General features: G+C 32.7%; 2 protein-coding genes across 2 annotated transcripts; both read left to right on the top strand.

Moving 5' to 3' along the window:
* The first annotated feature begins 11,440 nt into the window (after nt 1–11,440).
* Nucleotides 11,441–12,667, top strand: LOC126777899 (acetylcholine receptor subunit beta-type acr-3-like). The gene has a single exon (XM_050501198.1). It carries the CDS (start codon nt 11,443–11,445, stop codon nt 12,646–12,648), a length of 1,206 nt encoding a protein of 401 aa, XP_050357155.1. The 5' UTR covers nt 11,441–11,442; the 3' UTR covers nt 12,649–12,667.
* Nucleotides 12,668–14,260: 1,593 nt separating this feature from the next.
* LOC126777900 (acetylcholine receptor subunit beta-type unc-29-like) lies at nt 14,261–15,626 on the top strand. Its single transcript, XM_050501200.1, has one exon. The coding sequence runs from the start codon at nt 14,263–14,265 to the stop codon at nt 15,463–15,465; it is 1,203 nt and encodes a 400-aa protein (XP_050357157.1). The 5' UTR covers nt 14,261–14,262; the 3' UTR covers nt 15,466–15,626.
* Nucleotides 15,627–21,118: the final 5,492 nt, after the last annotated feature.

Below are 21,118 nucleotides of genomic sequence, written 5' to 3'. Positions count from 1 at the left end.
CCCAAGATCGGGATGGTTGGCGTTCTATGGGGGAGGCTTTCGTCCAGCAGTGGACGGCAAAAGGCTGAAAAAAAAAAAAAAAACTTGTCACACCTCATGTACATGGACGATATAAAACTTTACTCCACTGACAAAAACACACTGCTTGAGTTAGCAAGCATTATGGAACAGTTCTCAAAAGATATTCATATGAAATTCGGAGTCGACAAGTGCAAAATTCTGTCAATCTCGAAAGGAAAAATCCTTAATATTAGCTACACACTCGAAACTGGTGAACAAATTGAACCAATGGGCGACCAGAGCACATATAAAGACCTTGGTTTTAAACAATCTAGGCAAATACTACAAACTACGACAAAACAAAAACTGCTTACAAAATTCTCGCACCGATTAAATCTCATATTAAAGACACACCTTAACTCTAAAAACACAATAAAAGCTATTAACACATTTGCCATACCCTTATTTACGTACTCTTTCGGAATAATACAATGGTCAAAAAGTGACATAAAAAAATTACAGCGAACTATAAACACTCACTTCACTAAATATATAAACATCATCCAAAATCTTGTATTCAAAGGCTCTCACTACCACGCAAAGAAGGAGGAAGGGGATTAATAGACATACATAATTTACACAATAAGCAGATACTGTCACTCAGAGCATACTTCCATGATGAATCCGAACACTCACCTCTACATAGACACGCAACAGAAATAGACAAAAAGCTTACACCATTAAACCTACATGACAAAAACACTCAAGTAAACGAACTTACATATTTTTATATCTATATTATCATAAGTTATATTATCATAAGTACACATATATTTATATTATCATAAGTACACAACAACAAATGTTGGCGTGGGCTGAAATAACACTGCGTGGGAGGCACCGAGCCTATTTGAACTAACCCCACGTCGATAAAGAGAAGTCGAACGAATGGCTCAAACGAGGTGAACTGTTCCCTGAAACCGAAGCTTTTATGCTCGCCATTCAAGACCAAATAATAGCAACTCGTAACTATAGGAAGTACATAATGAAGGATAATAATCAACCTACTGACTTATGTAGACACTGTAACGCAGCTTCTGAAACTATTCAGCACATAACGGGGGCTTTCAAATCTCTCGCACAGACCGATTATAAGCATCGCCATGATCAAGTGGCTGCAATCATACACATACAAATATAAACTTATAACAGAAATGAATCCATATTACAAATATAAACCGGAAAGTGTATTAGACAATAGAAACCACAAAATCTACTGGGATAGAACAATAATAACTGACAAAACTATCTGTTATAATAGACCAGATATTACCGTTCATGATAAAATCAATAAAATCGTTTATCTTATCGATATAGCCGTTCCTAATTCACATAACATACAAACCACAGTATCTGAAAAGCTAAGTAAATATCAAGATCTCGCCATAGAAATTAAAACGCAATGGAAAGCACAAACAGTACATATAGTCCCAATAGTCCTATCATCCACAGGTATCGTGCCAAAATCCTTGACACAAAATCTGAACGCCTTACAAATGCCAACATATGTCCTCCATATACTTCAAAAAGCCATAATCCTTAACACCTTCCATATCACCCAAAAGTTTATATCATCATCCACTTTATCATCAACGTTTTTAATATAAGCAACACTCCTTAACGCTTGGCTGCAGCCCGCGTTTTAGGCTTAAACCCTTCGAAAGAAGAGAAACTTTAAAAGTTAAATAGAAATAATAATAATATTTCTTTGTTAAAAATGTTACTGCATTTTGTATAAAGAAATATTATTATTAATTCTTTATGGGATTGTATATCGCCCGAGCTATTGTTTACCGCATTGTATTGGTATCCGCAAAACAGGCTTGCCTAGTGCGGGGCCACTGAATGTTTTGTGTCAATGTTAATAATTTTTTTATTTATGTTTTACCTATATAAAAATGGCTCGAAATCAGTCATAAGACACTGAATTTTCATGTATTGTCACGGGGTGCTCTTGTGTAAGGTTGTTCGTTCCACCAAGACCGCTAGATTAATTAAACTTGTCATAAAGATTATAAAATTTTAATGATAAAATTTACAACATAAAAATCAGGGGCTGGGCCGTTGACAGTATCTAGTCAATTAAGTTTACATTAATAAAATAAAATAATATAAGTGAGTTAGCTATAGCTGAGTTGGCATCGGTTAAAATTAAGTGATAGATGTAAATAGATAAGCAGGATAGTGCAAACCCTGTACGCAGTGTCACAATGAGTGAGCAAATAAATAAAAGCAATGCGAAGCAGCAAATAGCAGCAACAGCAGGCCACTGGACAAGCAGCCTCTCCTCCACAAAACTCCAACAGCTCCAAATCAGCAACAATTCCTCGGTTGAGTACACCGAACTGAATTAGAAAGCAAGAACTACATTTAAATTAATGAAACGAGGCTTTTAAACAATTCGAATCATATTACGATTCGACCCAGGTCACCTAGTACATTGATTAAGTCTATGTTCAGTTTTTGAATAAAATATGAAGAAGTTGATAAAAATAAATACTGAACCACGTGGGATATTATTGAATGTAATTTATGCATCAACTTACCTCAGGAGTGTTTAACTATATAGAAATAAGTCAATATATGACTTATATTGCATGTGGCACGGTTTTGATACAAAGATTGTAATTAAACGAAGAATCGATTAAATACTACTCAAATAACAAATAATATGTCTCGACTAAACGAATACAATGTGTTTTACTTACGGTTTGGTAACCCGAACCTCTCAAATAAGTTTTAGAAAGTAGATGACGTAGGTAACCCTTCATTAGTATAATTTTGTATATAATCTGAAACGAATATAAAAACCAATATACGAAATGTACAAACACTATATTCAATGCCAATAATCCACTATATTCCATGAATATACTTACAAAAAGGAATATATTTAATCGTTTAAAACAGGCGTTGGTAAGCGACCGGCACCCGCTCAATGATCAAAAGGACGACCGAACGGCGAACAATGTAGTGCTGCCATCTCTCAAACAGTAGAATATATACAGACGGATCTCAAAGTAACGATGGTTCTGGTGCCGCGTTCCATGTTCCAATAAGAAATTTTAAAGAAAAAATCAGAATAAACACTAATCTTTTGTCCACAATGTCAATAGAATTGCTGGCTATTTCGAAAGCACTATCATATATTCAGTCTGGGCTTACAAATTTTTGTTTTATTAACAGACAGTTTAAGTGCATTACTCCACCTCAATCGATGTGTTTTAGGGCGAAGAGGATTACCCATAGCATAGAAAATATTAAGCAAATTGCACCAATTTCAGTGTAATAATGTTAATGTAATTTTACAGTGGATTCCGTCTCATATATGCATCAATGGTAATGAGGAGGTTGACCGTTTAGCAAAAGAAGCAATTTTATCAGGAAGGGTAATTAACATACAACCAGATTTAATTAAATTAAGTACAAAAAAGAGATTTATGGTAATTGGAAAGAGTATATCGATGAAATATCTAAAAATAAGGGAATTTGGTATCGAACAATTCAAAGTGAGCCTCCTTACATACCTTGGTTTAACAGATATAAAATAAAGAGGTAATATATTATTACAGCTCATCGTCTGAGATCTGGGCATATCCCATGAAAAAGTGTTGGTTTCCTTATGAAAAAAATTGATTCTCCTAATTGTGATAGATGTGGTCGTACTGAAGATCTAAATCACTTGTTGATGGAATGTGTCAAGACACAGAATCAGAGGAAGTTACTATTAAATAATTTAAAAGTATGTTTGTTCGATCTTGGATTAGTTCAGAGCATTCTATCAGATCCTTTATCAGAATCTGCTAAGATGCTCTTGAAATTTTATCTTATAGCAATAAATAATAAGTGATGTTACAAATTATAGAAGGGACAATGGGACTGAGTGCCTGTGTAGGACAAAATTCCCTAAATTAAATAAAGAAAAAAAATCTCTCAAACAGCATAGACAATAAATGTCGAAACAATGAATGCCGATTCGATAACTGTAATTTATTGTATAAACCGATTAGAATAGGTAAAATAAATACAATATTTTAATAAAAATTAAAATATTGAAAAATTAGATTTGTGTTTATAACTGTAACTAAAAAATGTCACAATGTATGCTTTATTGACGTATGAGGACAAATTTTATACTAAAAATGTAGAGAAATGGAGAAATAAAGAAAAAGTAGAGAAAAATAAAGAAAATGAAATATTAAAAGAAGTATGAAAGCTGTAATACTACAAACGCATAAACGTCTCCAAACTGATTTAGCGATATTCACTGGTATTGCCAGAACATAATACGCTTATCGATAGATAGATATAATACAGATACAATATTTATTATCTGTGTAATAAATCAAATCAAGAATGGAATTTTTTTTATAGAATAGGAAGACGGACGCGCATATGGGCCTAATAATAATAAAACCTAATGTTAAGTGGTCACCAACGCCCAGATATTGGCATTGTAAGAAATGTTAACCATCGCTTACATAGTCAATGCGCCGCCAACCTTGGGACCTAAGATTTTATATCCTTTGTGCCTGTAATTACACTGGCTCACTCACCCTTCAAGCCGGAACACAACAATACCAAGTAATGCTGTTTTGCGATAGAATATCTGATGAGTGGATGGTACCTACCCAGACGAGCTTGCGCAAAGCCCTACCACCAGTAACTTTCTACTATCTGGTATCAATATATAATAAAGTCATCCTAGTCAGGTAATTTGTAAAAAAACATATTAAAACAGTTACTTCACGAAAAAATAGTACATGAATCAATTAGCTTAGTCTTTTATTAAGCATACTTGATTATTCACAAAGAGTTCAAAGGCGTTATTTCTTTCTTAGATAAAGTAATCTTACTTTTTCCAGTGGCTGTGAGCACTTACAATTAATTAATTAGAAGTTATTTTTTCATTCATATAGAAAATGCGGATTAAGCCTTTGGAAGAGACGAGCAAATTTAAATTATTAATGGAAAACTAACGATGATAGCTATTTTATTAGTTTTATAATAATAGCTAGTTAGTTTAGTTGACGCGTATATGTACGTTTCATGGATAACGTTTTTATGCTTTCTGTCTTGTTACTAGATGAAGCTTGACTTTAACTCAAGCACCGCTCAACAGATCTTCATGATAACTGAATTTATAAAAATACAAGACAATATGTCGGGTTTTGCAAGTTTTATAAAATTATACATTAAACTTACATCCTTATGTATACATAACAAAAAGTTGCGCATGCACTTCTCTCGACTTCAATTTTACAATTTTTTTTAAATAATTTATAGAGCCATGTATTCTGTACCACACGGTAATCAACTTTAATTATTATTTTATTATATAATACTTAAACTATTTCACTCACTTATTAACGCACATTTAACTCATGTTCGTTGTATTAAACACTAAGTACAAAATATTACTAATGCATAAATTCTCAATGAAATCCTAAAAAATGTCATCACGAGTCGAGTTTTAGATTGTTCGGGACACGTAGTCGGATTTGGTCCAAACTTTTTAATTGAAATATATGCCCTCGCTATTTTATTTTTATCGAGTTTGAATAGGGTTGATGGCGATCATAAGTGAGGCATTTATTAATTTATTTATTATCCCTTAATTTTATAATTAAAATAATATAAATACTTCTAAAAAGTAGTCTAGCTGCGAATTGCTTAACCCAATCACAACTTTTCATTCTATGCGCTCGAGATGGAATGAAACTCCCTATGTAAATCTAGGAATCGTACTGGGACTTTCTTTATATTATAGATAATTCGACGACCAAATGGTCCACCTGATGGTAAGTGATCACCAACGCCCATAGAAATTGGCAATATATGAAACGTTAACCATCGCTTACATCGCCAATACGCCACCAACTTTGGGAACTAAGATGTTATGTCCCTTGTGCCTGTAATTACACTGGATCACTCGCCCTTCTAATCGGAACATAACAATACTGCTGTTTTTCGGTAAAATATTTGATAAGTGGGTGGTACCTACCCAGACGAGCTTGCACAAAGCCCTACCACTAGTAGATGTTTTCCTGGACCATTTATAGAAATTCGTTTATATAAATGATTTTATTCATCGTTTACGTAACCAAGACAAGATTGAGTATTTTGCTTATGACACTTAATTTTATTTTTTTATAAATATATGTCAATTAATATATATATTAGATAATATATGATATAATATATATAATCATGTGAACAATGTAAATATAATCGATACATATATATTATATCATATCTTAATGTATAAAATACTAAATCATCTTCAACCCTTCGTTGACTGCTGGACATAGGTCTCTCCAATGTGCATCACACGACGTATAAGGGTCCGTTCACACAGACCGGCTCGGAGAGCATCGGCCTGCTTTTTTCTTTTCACACAGACCGGGTCGTATACGCTTGGAATTGGCCGGAGCGGAGCCGCCAACTATTTCACATCGACCGGCTGGAAGAGATCTGAAAGCGGGTGCGAGCGAGAAAGAGCACGCAAGCGGAGCCGGTCGGCTCCTTTTATTACTTCACACGAAGCGCGTTCAGGCATTTTTAATGACAAAAAAGGTGCAAATGCAAAAATAAACTTTACTACAATCACTCAAAACACTGTTTCCAACGTGATAAAAATCTGCTCTCCTCTCCGAGCCGGTCTGTGTGAACGGACCCTAAAAACTGATATTGTTTTAAATATCGAATAAACTTAGCTCAGCAGCAATCGCGGTGGCAACGATTAAATTATTGACTGAAGACTGAATTATGGATATGGCTCAACATTAATGTTTAAAAAAAAAACATCACCAACAAGAACACTATTACATACTCTTATTATCATTTTTATCGAATAATGTAGATCGTTATAATCACAGATAAGATTTTAATTAAAGATAATATTTATTGGCAGAGCTAAAAGTATTTTAATCAACCCATAACTTCCGATACGGTAGTGTGCAACAGTTCTAATCTAACATCTCACACGGTACAACGTTGACAATTAAAAACCTTACCATTATTAAATTCTTCTGAGATACCGCTGTAATCGTTTCTGTTCCACAATTACTTGCGTCGTTAAGAGGGTTCCGTATGACTTTGAACCTCCATTCTAGCCATCCAGAGCTATTTTAGAGGCGACTTATTTCGAATATAGCCTTCAATATAATATAGTTCTCGTAACTTTAAATTAATTATAATAATAATAATGTCCTCCAGACCGATTTCGGCCACGGCGGCCAATCTCAAGAGAGATTAGCCAACTACGCAGGAGATATTGAATAGGAGATATATGGTTTTTGAGTTGATCGCTACCGTCCTGGAAACATTGAGCCCCAATATAAAATAATAAAAACCTATTAAAGTTTCCAGGCTCAAGATTTTTTTGACGATAACATATGTATTCATTTTTGTCATGTAACCGTCAGGTATTAAAACTACAATATTTATCCCTACTTTTAACCTTTTTTTTGGAGACAAGTCACGCTCTTTGTTGCGATGTATGAAATTGATTTATTTTTGCTTCAGGCGTGTTACAGAAAATCCTGGGCAAAGTGCAAAGCGTAAACCTTTTATTGAAGTTAAGGGATCCGTACCATTGATAACAATCGAATAAATATGTCATCGTTCATGTAACTTCGTCCTTAATAATTTCGACAAATATTAAGGACGAAGTTATACGTTATCAGATGATTCTTGCGAAAGTAATTCGACAATACGAGATCTATAGGAAAATTAAATATGGGGTCGCGAGCTACGTTAAATAATATATACATAACTGCATATAAATATCGAAATCCTTAAAACTATTATATGTTTAATGCTTTTAGATTAGTATAGTTTCTACCGGCGATTCGTTGTTGTTTTTTAAATAACGTCAAAATAAATATGTTATACAGATGCTTATTGATTATCAAAAACCAATTTGGAAAGAAATTCCGGAAACAGACCGCCGAAAGAAACTTAGAGGGAATATTTTACTCTAAACATATGTATACATATAACAAAACTAGTGGAAGTAAATTTGAGGAAAGCATATATTTCATTTGTGTTTCGTAAATGTTTTTGGCTATTCTTAATTGTTTTTATTGTAACACTAAAATTCATCAATAGCTGCCAAAGAAAAAAAGAAACGGTTAAGAAACAGGAGAGAAAATGATACCTAATTGAATTTATCTTTGCTTTTATTAATACTATATTATACACGTATTCCTAAGGGTATATATCATGCTTCATACCTATTATATAATTAACTGCCTCGTTGGTCTAGTGGCTTGATATAAGGCCGCAGACCCGGAGGTCCTGGGTTCAATTCCCAGGTCGGGCCAATAAAAAACTTATTGGGTTTTTCTGTCAGAAAATTCTCAGTAGCAGCCCGGAGTCTGGAAGTTGGAAGTGTGTACACTCCCGTGCCTCGGAAAGCACGTAAAGCCGTTGGTCCTGCGCCTGAACTCTTTCCGGTCGTGTCGGATTGCCGTCCCATCGGATTATGAGAGTTAGGGAATAGAGAGTGAACCTGTGTTTGCGCACACACTTGTGCAAAACCAAATGCGTTCTCTTGCGGTATCTGGTCCATTCATATTGTTGATATTGTGTATGTGCCATCTGTGTGTTGATGCCACACATATTAGCTTTTTTCACGATTCCTGAATCAGTAATAACAAAGAAAAATTGAACAGAGAAAAACAAAATAAATACTAAATTTTTTAAAGAATTAATGTCATAGCTATATTATTAAAATATTTTACCAATTACTATGTATTTTTATCATATAAATGCAATATAAAGCTTTTAGAAACAACCAAAGCTATATAGAATAGAGCAACACCGCTTTGTCGCTATTGTCGCTTTGTGTTCGAGGTGAGTCCACAACAATATACAACTGGGTATATAAGATGAAGTCTTTGTGTATTGACAAACAAAGACATGCTCTCTCAGAACAAGAATATCTGATATTTTGGATGGATCTGGATCATCCGTATGAGTGCAATTTCTAATCACGTCGTCACTCACCCAAACACGCAACACTTAACCAAACACATATATAAGGTATATATGTGTTTCCGTAATCCGTCCGTAACAGCCTGTGAATGTCCCACTGCTGGGCTAAAGGCCTCCTCTCCTCTTTTTGAGGAGAAGGTTTGGAGCTTATTCCACCACGCTGCTCCAATGCGGGTGGGTAGAATTCACATGTGGCAGAATTTCAGTGAAATTAGACACATGCAGGTTTCCTCACGATGTTTTCCTTCACCGTAAAGCACGAGATGAATCATAATTTTAATTAAGCACATGAAAATTCAGTGGTGCTTGCCCGGGTTTGAACCCACGATCATCGGTTAAGATTCACGCGTTCTTACCACAGGGCCATCTCGGCTTATTATATGTGTTTGGTTAAGTGTATTTTCATTCGCTATTGTGAGGACTATGTCGATAGCGGCAAATGGCAGAAATTTTCTTATTCAAATTTACTTAACATTATAAAATGATATAGTCAAAATCAGAATGAAACTATATATCATACTAATTTTAATCGTTTTATAAATATTGCCTTTAAGCCTTTGCAATAAGAACCAGTATTAGAAATATTACGAGATATTAAAATAAACGCGCGGAAAAATACGCTGTATTTTGTACGATGCAGTACGGGCGAATAAATCGGCCAGCAATATTTATGTCTCATTGTTTAAAAAATAGCGCGGTATAAAATGCTTATTTCACCCGAGCTAAATCGGGACGAAAAGGTTATGTATTACTTTTATATAGTTATAAATCTCAATTTATTATCCCTAATATTTTATTTACTCAGTTGGCAATACAAGATTACTTGAAAGATAAGATATTTAACATACACCCTCTCCACACATGTGAACCAGTGACAGAAAAAGAGGTTATCGAAATATTTTTTATATTGGTGACATAAATGTAAAGTTTATGCCAAAAGAACAGTGATGTCATTCGTGCCAACCATTGCTTGGCACGTTCAAACCAAATATATTAGCTATAATTATTAGTAATAACTACTAATCTATAGATGATGATGATGATGTCGGTCAGAAGATTGATTTCAACCACGATCACCATAATAGACCCAAGAATCTAGAGATGAGTCTAGCCAACTGCACAGGCCATAATATTATAGTTCACAAGTGATTATTACATTTTTTGCTTTATTCTACTAGGAGAAATTAAAATAAAATTTTATCTAATATATTTTTAAATAAGTTTAATTTATATTTATTATATATCAGAACTTTTCAAATGACTGGGGATATCGTATCGTTTTGTTCTTTTTACCATAATTAGTCCGGACCTAGTTATATTTAATTTGTGTTTATTTCAATGGTTTTGCGTTATTGTTTTACATTACAATTTAGTGAAATCCAACGTTGATCCTATTTTAGACATTTTTTAACCAATAATAATAATATCCTGGGACATTATTCACACAAGGCCTCTTAACCCAAATTAAGCAGAGCTTGTTATGGAAACCAGACAACTGATATACTACATATACTACTTTTCTTTTGTAAACACACTCAGACTCAGACTCATTACCTATGCAAATGCTATATTTGTAAAGTTGTATAATATTAAATATTTCAGTTTCCTTATATACTAATGTTGTAGAAGCGAAATAGTAATACTGATATATAACTATAGTATTTATAGCACTTTAGTATGTTCATTTTTTTGCGCGCAATTTTTGTTTAAAATTTATCTCGTGTTCAGAGGTGAATGAAAACATTGTGATCAACGGATGAAAATCTACTCCAACGATGCGACCAAGTGTAACCAACAATTCGCATTGGAGCAGCGTGGTCTAAACATGGTTAATAAAAAGGCCTCACCCTACCCATTGAGACATTTACAAGCTATTACTTTTAATTATGTATTTGTTTGTACAAGAGAAAAAAAGTGTATTTATAAGAAAAAAAGCAATTATCGACTTTTTAAGAAAATGTGTAAAGCTTATTTATCCATAGCAGAAAAACCTGATAATCTCATCGAATTTTGGGCAAAGTAATTCTGCATGCGACGCCTAAAATTCAAATTTTACGACACAGACACCTTGGTTTTGGCATTAACATTTATGAAGGCTGTTTATATTTAGGATTTTTTTTATGAAAGGAAAAAACGACACGAAATCCGTGAAAATGTCTCGAGAAAAATGATACACAAAACTTTTGACGTTATGATTTTTAAAATCACGGGGACCAGATTAACTCCGCGTTGCACAGGCAGCTTGCACATTAAATAATTCTATAATATTCATGATCAAACATTTAGATAAGTAATATGTTGGTCTGGTATTGTTACCTTATCTCTGTGGGCGTGTTTTATTACCCATTCGATTTTCTGTCAGTTAACATTTATGCGACAGCCATGTTACTAGTTACAATCATTACTTCGTACCTTATCAAATACGCGACCTTGGAATGTATCATTGATAACAGAACTCCAAATTATGAATTCGAAGATAAACTTCATGAGGATCTTCTGTGTAATTATAAAAGTCATGTACCACCAGATAAAACTTTAACACAAATCAGTGTAACAATTATTTTAAAAAATTTTTACTTTGACGACAATGAAGAGCTTTTTGCGATAGACACTTGGATGTATATGACATGGCATGACTCAAGATTTATGTGGAATCCAGAAGATTACGACGGAATAGATAGAATCACAATGAACTCAGTTCACATGTGGACACCACTACCATTCTTGTATCATAAGGAAGATTTCTATGAATATGAATCATTTTATTATCCCGTACGTTGTGGTATTATAAGTGCTGGTATTGTTACTTGCATACCTCGCGACACCTATACTGTTCTTTGTAAGACGACATTGGACAACTGGCCATTTGATGAACAGAATTGCTCAATTAAACTTGGGATCAGAGAGGGCGTAAAAGATAACATAACCTTTGTATCCGCGACGAGTGGAGCATATGTATCTGGATCATACAACGCTTACGGGTGGAATATTATCGATTATGAAATCGTGAACAACCTTACAGGGAACATTAAGCTATCTCTGAATTTCATAACTGAAAGGCAAGCACATGGAATTGCAGCTATGGTAATCGCTCCATCAATCATCTTGGCAGTATTGTCTATGTCTTCACTCCTCTTAGATGTTAAGAACAACGTTCGTTTGGCTCTCGCTTCGTTCAGCCTGCTTTGTAATTTTCAATTATTAGACATTATTTCAGAGATATTACCTCATCATGGCTCGGACTCTCCGACGATTTTATTATTTATTCGATCATCGGTTTTTATTTCTACTTGCTCTATAGGCTTATGTTTAATTTTAAGGCTATTACGAGGTTTGAGAAATCAACCACATCGGTGGATCATAACCGTTAATAATTATGTATTGAAAAGTCGTTTAAAAATTGTATTGTTTTTAAAATACCAAACATTATCAGACTTATCAGCTGTTGGTGAAACAGCTTTAGAGGGATGGTCTGTTTTTACTTGTATAATTAATAATGTTTATATTATCATTACTCTCATTATATATTTAATCTTATTTATAGTTTATATACCTCGACCACAACATCTTAAGCAATTACCTAAATAAAAAATTACCATGTAAAACACAGATAACACTATAAAACAATTTAATATTATTTTAGCTTTGACTTCTGATTACCAAGTATATAAAGTTTATAAAATGAAAATAATATCATTAATTGATATCGTAAAATTAAAAATCCTTTATATAAAACTAGCTGTTTATGAAAAAGTATAAAACTTTACATTTATAACATAAATGTAAATTATAACTACATATAATATTATAATAATTACATTATATTACAAAAAAGTAAAAAATTAATAAATTTAATACGCAAATATATATTTTTTATCAAAACTTCTTTCAAACACTTTTCCCGACTGTGTATTTATCTTTCACGAGATTTGATGAGTTACTTAGAAGAATTCACTGTTGAATTCAACGCATCAATTACACTAGTACTAAATAAATTTAGAATTCTGATTATAACAAGGTATTTTATATATTTTTCTTTTTTCATTAACATCTAGAATTTTTAATACAATGCTGTTCAATAGTTGCAAGTCGTATACGACTTACATTTATCTGGGACTGTTTGTTTGTTTTTATCTGTTATGAAATGTAGATTTTATTATTAGATTATAATTAAATTAGAGCGTCTACATTCAATCATGCAAATTCTTTTGTTAGTCTTAAAAACTGCGCTAAATATTTGCGATGCAGCAGTGCATAGTATATTATATTGCAATTACTTTGCCTTTTATAATTAAGACATAAATATGATAATATTCTTATATAAACAGTAATGAGTAACAACATTGTGGTGTATTGTACATGGGCTATATCCGAGGTGGCAATCATGATACTTTAAGATGGAAATTTATTTACTTTTTTCAATTATTGTGAAACAAACACAGCTTTCATCGGCTTGTTTATGCTTATAATTCATTTCGTTTTCGGCTATGAAGAAAAACACTGTACATAAACCCTGTGATGGCTGTAATTCTGCCACGCTCTCCAGCCCGTCAGGGATGTGGAATCAGCCTGACTTTCGTTACAGAAAGCCTCAATAAGACAGTTATGCTATACGTGCGAAAGATGTGTTTTAATGAAGTAACCGGGCTTTTGGTAAATATTTTTCACGTTTTTGGACGTCACGTGGAATTTTTTAATTGTTTTTAACTAACTTTCTTATTATTGATTTCGAGTTAATGACTTGAAGAGTTCTTGATGTATGAAAACTTGAATTATCATGAAAAAGCTTATCTACGCAAGTTGCATCCCAAACAAGACACATCCCAAGGACCATGGCACTAATATTGCTCCATCGGGTCTCTTACCATCATCTCTGCATAAACCATTCTGTTCTAAAGTAGCAGAAATAATCAGAATTACCTGAGCTATACAAATTCAAGTTATTATTATTATTTGAACAATATCTAATGAACATGATGCAAGAAAATTCAAAAAGCATAGTATGGAACTAAGCAATTATGAATACTTTATTTATATAGACCCGTTAAAGGTAACGAATATTAATTGAAATAATTAATCTTTCATGACGTCATAGGATCATCTGGCATCGTTTTAATTAACATAATGCCTTTTATCTCTATGGGGCGTATACCAATATCAAATTCTTTCAATAATAAATCAGTTCTTGTTCATACAACAGTCATGTTGCTAGCGACAATCGTACTTACAATTTTGGTCAAATATGTGAGCTTAGAATGTGTTATTGACAACAGATCTCCAACTTCAGATTGGGAAGAAAGACTTTCGGAACATTTTAAGTGCAATTATAAGGAAAATATATTACCAAACGAAAATTCAACGACCGTAGCTATTCAATTCATTTTAAAAAACTTCTTCTTTGATAGCGATGAAGTGCTATTCACTATACATAGCTTGATGTTTTTCTCTTGGAACGATCCAAGACTGAAGTGGAATCCAGATGATTTTGGTGGCATCGACAATATTGTTACTCATTCTGTATTTATATGGACACCGTTTTCATACTTACATCAAACGAAGGATGTTGATAAAATGAGCACCTTCAAATACCATACATCAAACTGTCAGATCAGCTGTACCGGTCGAATTGTCTGCGTACCTCGTGTCATCCACACAACCACATGTAGCTCCAAATTACATAACTGGCCGTATGACATCCAACGATGTTCATTTAATTTTTACATCAGAAATGAAAATAAAGACAAAGTGAAGTTTACTTTTAACTCAACTCGCGGTTTATCAGCATTTGGAGCAGAATACGGATCAGGCTGGGACATTATTGATTATGAAACTGGTGAAAATGCTACAGGAGAAACGAAGATTTATTTGAATTTCGTCGTCGAAAGGCAGGCGCTTGGTTGTGCTGCTATGATCGTCGTTCCATCAATTACGGTTGCAATTCTGACCATGACTTCAATGGTTTTAGATGTTGAGAACAATATTCGTTTTGGTTTATCTATTTTTAACTTATTTTGCAATTTTTGCTTATTGAAAACTATCAGCGAGATTATCCCTCATCACGGCTCTGACACTCCATCAATATTATATTTCATTCATTCCTCAATATACATCACAGTGTGCAGTATTTGTTTAATATTAATATTAAGTTCGTTGACACGTAAAAGATGTTTACCTCACCCATGGATTATTAGTTTTAATGACCATGTGTTTAACCACCCTATTATTAAGCATCTCGTTTTTGGAAAATGGATGGAAACGTCGGTTAAATCTCCAGATGAAGCAGATTACGTTGAGAAATGGTCAGATTTTACTTTTATTATAAATAGTTTAATGTTCTTAATTATTCTGATCGTTTATTTGATATTGTTTCTTGTGTTTATTCCTCAACCAACAACTACATATTAGAGCCTAATACATCCCTTATTTTTGGAATAAAAATTACAAAATATTGTATATCGTTTTTTTAATTTTAAATGCACATGAATTTATAGAATAATAGTTTTCACCCGCGGCTTCGCTTGCGTGTTAGTTGCGTGAAGTGGGCGGGGGTGTCATATGTTAAGCATAAAAAATAGCCTATATCTTGTTGGTTGTATGTTGGTGTTGACAAATAAATAAATGTATAAGTTTTACTATTTACTACTTTATTATATATTATTAGAACCAAGATGCATGAGTGCTTAGAAAGGTTGAAGCATAACCGAATATTGTGAGCTTAAGCCCGAGTAGGAACTACTGAATTTTCTTGTGATTAATTTGTATATTGTATAATTTATCTCTTGCTTGAAGGATCGTAAAGAAACCAGCTTGTTTCAGGTGATAGTCTACGACACACACTTATCCACTAACCTGCATTAGTGCAGCTTGGTGGCTTTTACTAACTTAAAACTTTTTAAAACTTACTTTCATAAAAACACAATCGTGGCATAAACCTTTTTAACTCAATTTCTTTTCACAAAACTTACACGTTTAAAACATGACATTACTAACGGTCGACATTGACTGTCTGTTACACATAAACACCAGAGACAGGTGGGTATAACTAATGATATTTTTTCCGTGAGGCCATTTATCAGCTGTCCGCCGGGACGACGTGACGTCTCAGGTGCGGTGACAAAAACAGGATATATTTACTTCCTTTTTTCTTAACCCACATAAGAAAACAAGCTAGCTTGACGCCTCTATTGCAAAAAGTTTTCAGTTCCTGGCGAGGTACTGTTTTGTAAACTTTACATGCGATGTTTTAGTGCAGTGCAGTTTATGTAAAATACATAAATAGGATTTTTAACATAGCCTCTAGGCTAGGTTATGTTAAAAACGGAATAATAAACTTTAAATGTTGTTTCTTCTGGGTACAAAGCAACCTTAAGTTTATTTATTTTTAATCCTTAATATAATAAATAATATTAAAAATAATGATAAAAAATTTGCTTATAAAACGACGTTTTTGTTTATATGATCTAAATAAAGACATCAAACATGGATAAACTTAAGTTTGAATTTGCAATTTTACCACCAAGCCACGGAAAAACGAACATTTATGGTATAACCTCAATATCTACGCATGAGGGTAAAGTATAGGCTATTTCAGATGAGTTTCAATCTGTTGGTTATCACAAGGAACTAATTAAAACGGCTACCTTTACAAAGGTAAAAAATGGTCTGAGATCAGACACGAAGGGTTTGGATAGCAATGACAGAAGAATTAAAAAAAAATTATGTAGATGAAGTTGGTAATTTACAATTTGAAGGCCAATACCTGGAGGAGGTGGATCAAAAACAAACTGTGACTGCACAACATAGTGAAACAGACGTACTTGAAAAATTATTTGAAAAATTGGAAAGTATTCAAGAAGCTAAACATAATTTGAAACATATTGCAGAGAGGTTTGTGATTGAAAAGTTTACAAATAAAAATTCAAATGCAAACCAATGAATGACCATATACCACTTTTGAAACAGAATGCCTTCGTTTTAATGTGATAAATGATGAGAAAAAAATTGAAATACTCAGATTATTTATGGATAGAAGTGGTATAGACTGGTACAGTTCTATGATGATAAAACTGACTATGGATTCCAAGTGGTCAATATGAAAGGAAAAATTATGTGCATCGTTTATAAACAAAGGTTGGAACCAAATTACGTATGCATTATCATTTAAATTTTGCCTTAAATGTCTTGTGGATGATGTAATGAAATGCAATTGAGTATAGATATATGTATTGTAATATAACAGTAACAGCCTGTTAATGTCCCACTGCTGGGCTAAGGCCTCCTCTCCCTTTTGAGGGGAAGGTTTGGAGCTTATTCCACCACGCTGCTCCAATGCGGGTTGGTAGAATACACATGTGGCAGAATTTCAATGAAATTAGACACATGCAGGTTTCCTCACGATGTTTTCCTTCACCGTTAAGCACGAGATGAATTATAAACACAAATTAAGCACATGAAAATTCAGTGGTGCTTGCCCGGGTTTGAACCCACGATCATCGGTTAAGATTCACGCGTTCTTACCACTAGGCCATCTCGACTCTTATTGGACTCTTATCTTGTAATATAATTTACAATATTTAATTGTTACGACGATATTACAGTGCGATGTTAGAATGGCGACTGGCGACAGAACATATAATAATGTATTAATTGACAATGTAGCATATCGAATATCGACTTGTTTTTAGGTGCCATTATGGACAGTGATTTTTGCATACATTAATAAAACTTAATACGTAGGCACAACACTTCCCTTCCTTTAAAAAAAAAAATTAAATAATAATAACATATTTTTTTTTTTTATTTTTTTTTTTTTTTTATTTATTTTAAGGACCACTAGTAGCTACTACATGTTTTAATGACAAATGTAAAACAATTTAGTGAAAATAGCTAACATGTGAAGCTTTTTAAAGTAGCCACAACAATTACAATATTTGTTTTAAAAATACATTAATACATAATTATAGCAACATGAGTAGAAAGATTAAAAAAAAAAAAAGTCCAAATTGGTACAAATTAAAGATCATAAAAAAATAAACATGCACTTAATAAAATTAAAATTAATAACACAAATAGTTTGAAATTGATATAGGTACAAATTAAAATTAAATAATTCATTAAATTCATGCAAAGTTTACGTTACAAAAAAATTACTAAAAATATACTAATTAATACAAAATAAAATTAAGATAACATTATTTATTATTTATTTATTTATTTATTATTTATTTGCATCTCTCAACAAATCTAGCGCCCGTTTACGATAAATCATGGCAGAGTCATTAAAAATATCTAGATCTTGACAAAAACCATTGTACAACCGTGATGATCTAGGCATTGGTGCATTACATCCTAATTTCGTTTTTGATATTCTGACATCAAAAGTGCCCAGAAAACTACGAACATTGCGCCTTGGAATACGATAGTATATCTTTTCAAGTAAGTAAGTACAGTCGATCTCGTTACGAATTATCTTAAATAGGAAAGAGAGATCTAGTAATTGCCTGCGTACAGAGAGACTATCCATATTAAAGTCTTTCAAGAGATTGCTGTAATTCTTATTAGATTTATTGTATGAGGTTTTTTTGTTTCTGGATAGATGATATACAAATCGCTTCTGTATTCTCTCTATACGCAGACGATGTACATTGTAACAAGGATTCCACACAACACTACCGTACTCCAGTACACTACACACGTAAGCGTTATAGATTATTTTTTTCGTGTTATTCGTGAAGTGTTTACCATTTCTAATTAAAAATCCTAACGTTTTGGAACTTTTCGTAATTATTTTATTGAAGTGCGGGACAAAAGTAAGCTTGTCATCAAAAATGACACCCAAATCACTTATTTCAAAAACTTCCTCCAACTTGATGTTATCAATGCTATATATTGTTTTGATTATATTGAGCTTTCGCGTAAATTTTATATGCTTGCATTTACTGACGTTTAATTCCATTTTATTATTTTTACACCAATTATATATAGCATTAATATCCACCTGTAAGAGCTCTGAGTCAGCTAAGTTGTTTATTACTTTTGTTAATTTTAAATCGTCCGCAAATAAAAATACTCTACTATAATGTACCGTATCGCAAATATCATTAATGAAGATATTAAAGAGCCAAGGTCCTAAGTGTGACCCTTGAGGAACCCCGGAGCAGGCTTTATATAGACTCGAGCTAAAACCTTTTAAGACAACAAATTGTTGTCTATTGTATAAATATGATTTGAACCACTCAAGCATATTACCATTGAATCCGTACTTGCTTAGTTTTAAGAGTAAAATATCGTGCGAAACTTTGTCGAAAGCCTTGGTTAAATCGGTATAAATTGCGTCAACTTGCTTGTGGTTATCAATAGCTGGCACAATGAATTCACTGTACGAAACAAGATTTGATGTTGTAGATCGACCCTTTATAAAGCCATGCTGGTTATTATTATTCATTTGCTTTACATGACATTCTAGATATGGGTAAACTATTGCTTCAAATACTTTGGCAAAAGTGGAAAGTCTGGAAATCGGTCTATAATTCTCAATGCACTCACTACCCTTGGACTTATATACTGGTACGATCCTAGCTATTTTCCACTTATCGGGAAAAACACCTGAGCGAAGTGATTCGTTGTATAATAAATATAAAGGGAAACTTAGTACCCATGCACATTTAGAAATAAATATAGGAGGGATATTATCATAACCTGTCCCTTTAGTTGTATCAAGTCTTTTTAAGTATTGATAAATCTGTCTTCGCGATATTACAAAATTAGTGAACGCTCCAAAGTCATGTTTACATTGATTACTATAAGATGGTAATGTATATGAACTTTGAGATTGTGTGTAAACAGAAGCAAAATACAAGGCAAATTCGTTACAAATTTCTGATCCCGATTTCATTACTTTTTGTTTGTAAGTCATTATGCCTGGGAGTGCGGTACTATTATCTTGTTTGCCCTTAAGGTATGACCAAAAATATTTAGGATTTCTACTAATATTTTCTTCAACAATTTTAATGTAATTATTGTAGCAAATTTTCGATAAATCTGCACAACGTTTGCTCAAAAGACGTAATGAAATTTCATCAAGTGGGTTTTTATATATTTTGTATTTATTTAAAAAAACTTGTTTCTCTTTATATAAATTTATCATTTCCTTAGTGAACCATGGAGGATATTGTTTACCTTTTTGTTTCTTTTTTGGTACATATTTTTCAATCAATTTGTTCAAAATTTTATAAAATTTATCGATCATTAGGTTTATTGACTTACAATTACAAAATTCGCTTAACCAATTGATATTATTTAATTCTGAAATTATACTTACGTAGTCAGCTTTAAAATAGTTCTTCTTATCACCAATAACATTACTTTTTAAAGAAGTTCTTGATGAATAAGAAACTAATATATCTAAGGGAGGATGGTGGTGATCTGGAGGCACTATTGGCAAAATAGACTTACTAATTATTATGTTATTATGATTACTAAATATTAAGTCTAATATTTTATTATTGTTATTACTAATGTTATTATGTTGAACTAAATTATTGAGAGATGCAAAATCAACTAGCAAATTTCCTAAGGAACTATTAGAAATAACATTATCATCAGTAGCGAACCAATTGATATTACTTAAATTAAAATCACCCACGAGCATAACATTTTGTCTATTCTCTGCAATTCTACTATTAAAATTATTGATAAAATTAGATAGCATATTACGGCTGACGGGAGGAGGCAAATAAACTGCACATAATGCAATTGAGTTACACTCATCGTGACAATTTTCTCGTTCAATATTTATCCAAAGATCTTCACACTGACTTTCACAAAAACTGAGTCGCATTGATTTCAGTATATTTGAGACCGCCACTAAAACTCCACCACCATCTTTTTTACAATGTAAAGGTAAACTATCACGATCTCTTCTGTATACTGTGTAACGGCTGTCGAATACTTCATGGTTCTCTATTTTATTATTAAGCCACGTTTCTGTTAATATAATAACATCATAATTTGTACACGATAAATTGCAGATGAAGTCATGAGTTTTAGTACGGAGACC

This window comes from Nymphalis io, chromosome 24 (assembly GCF_905147045.1).
Source record: "Nymphalis io chromosome 24, ilAglIoxx1.1, whole genome shotgun sequence".
NCBI classification, from domain to species: domain Eukaryota; kingdom Metazoa; phylum Arthropoda; class Insecta; order Lepidoptera; family Nymphalidae; genus Nymphalis; species Nymphalis io.
This window is presented reverse-complemented; position numbering and strand designations above follow the sequence as displayed.

Bases quoted from the DNA above. Each gene is read 5' to 3' on its own strand.
- LOC126777899 (XM_050501198.1), top strand. From the start codon at position 11,443: ATGTTACTAGTTACAATCATTACTTCGTACCTTATCAAATACGCGACC.
- LOC126777900 (XM_050501200.1), top strand. From the start codon at position 14,263: ATGTTGCTAGCGACAATCGTACTTACAATTTTGGTCAAATATGTGAGC.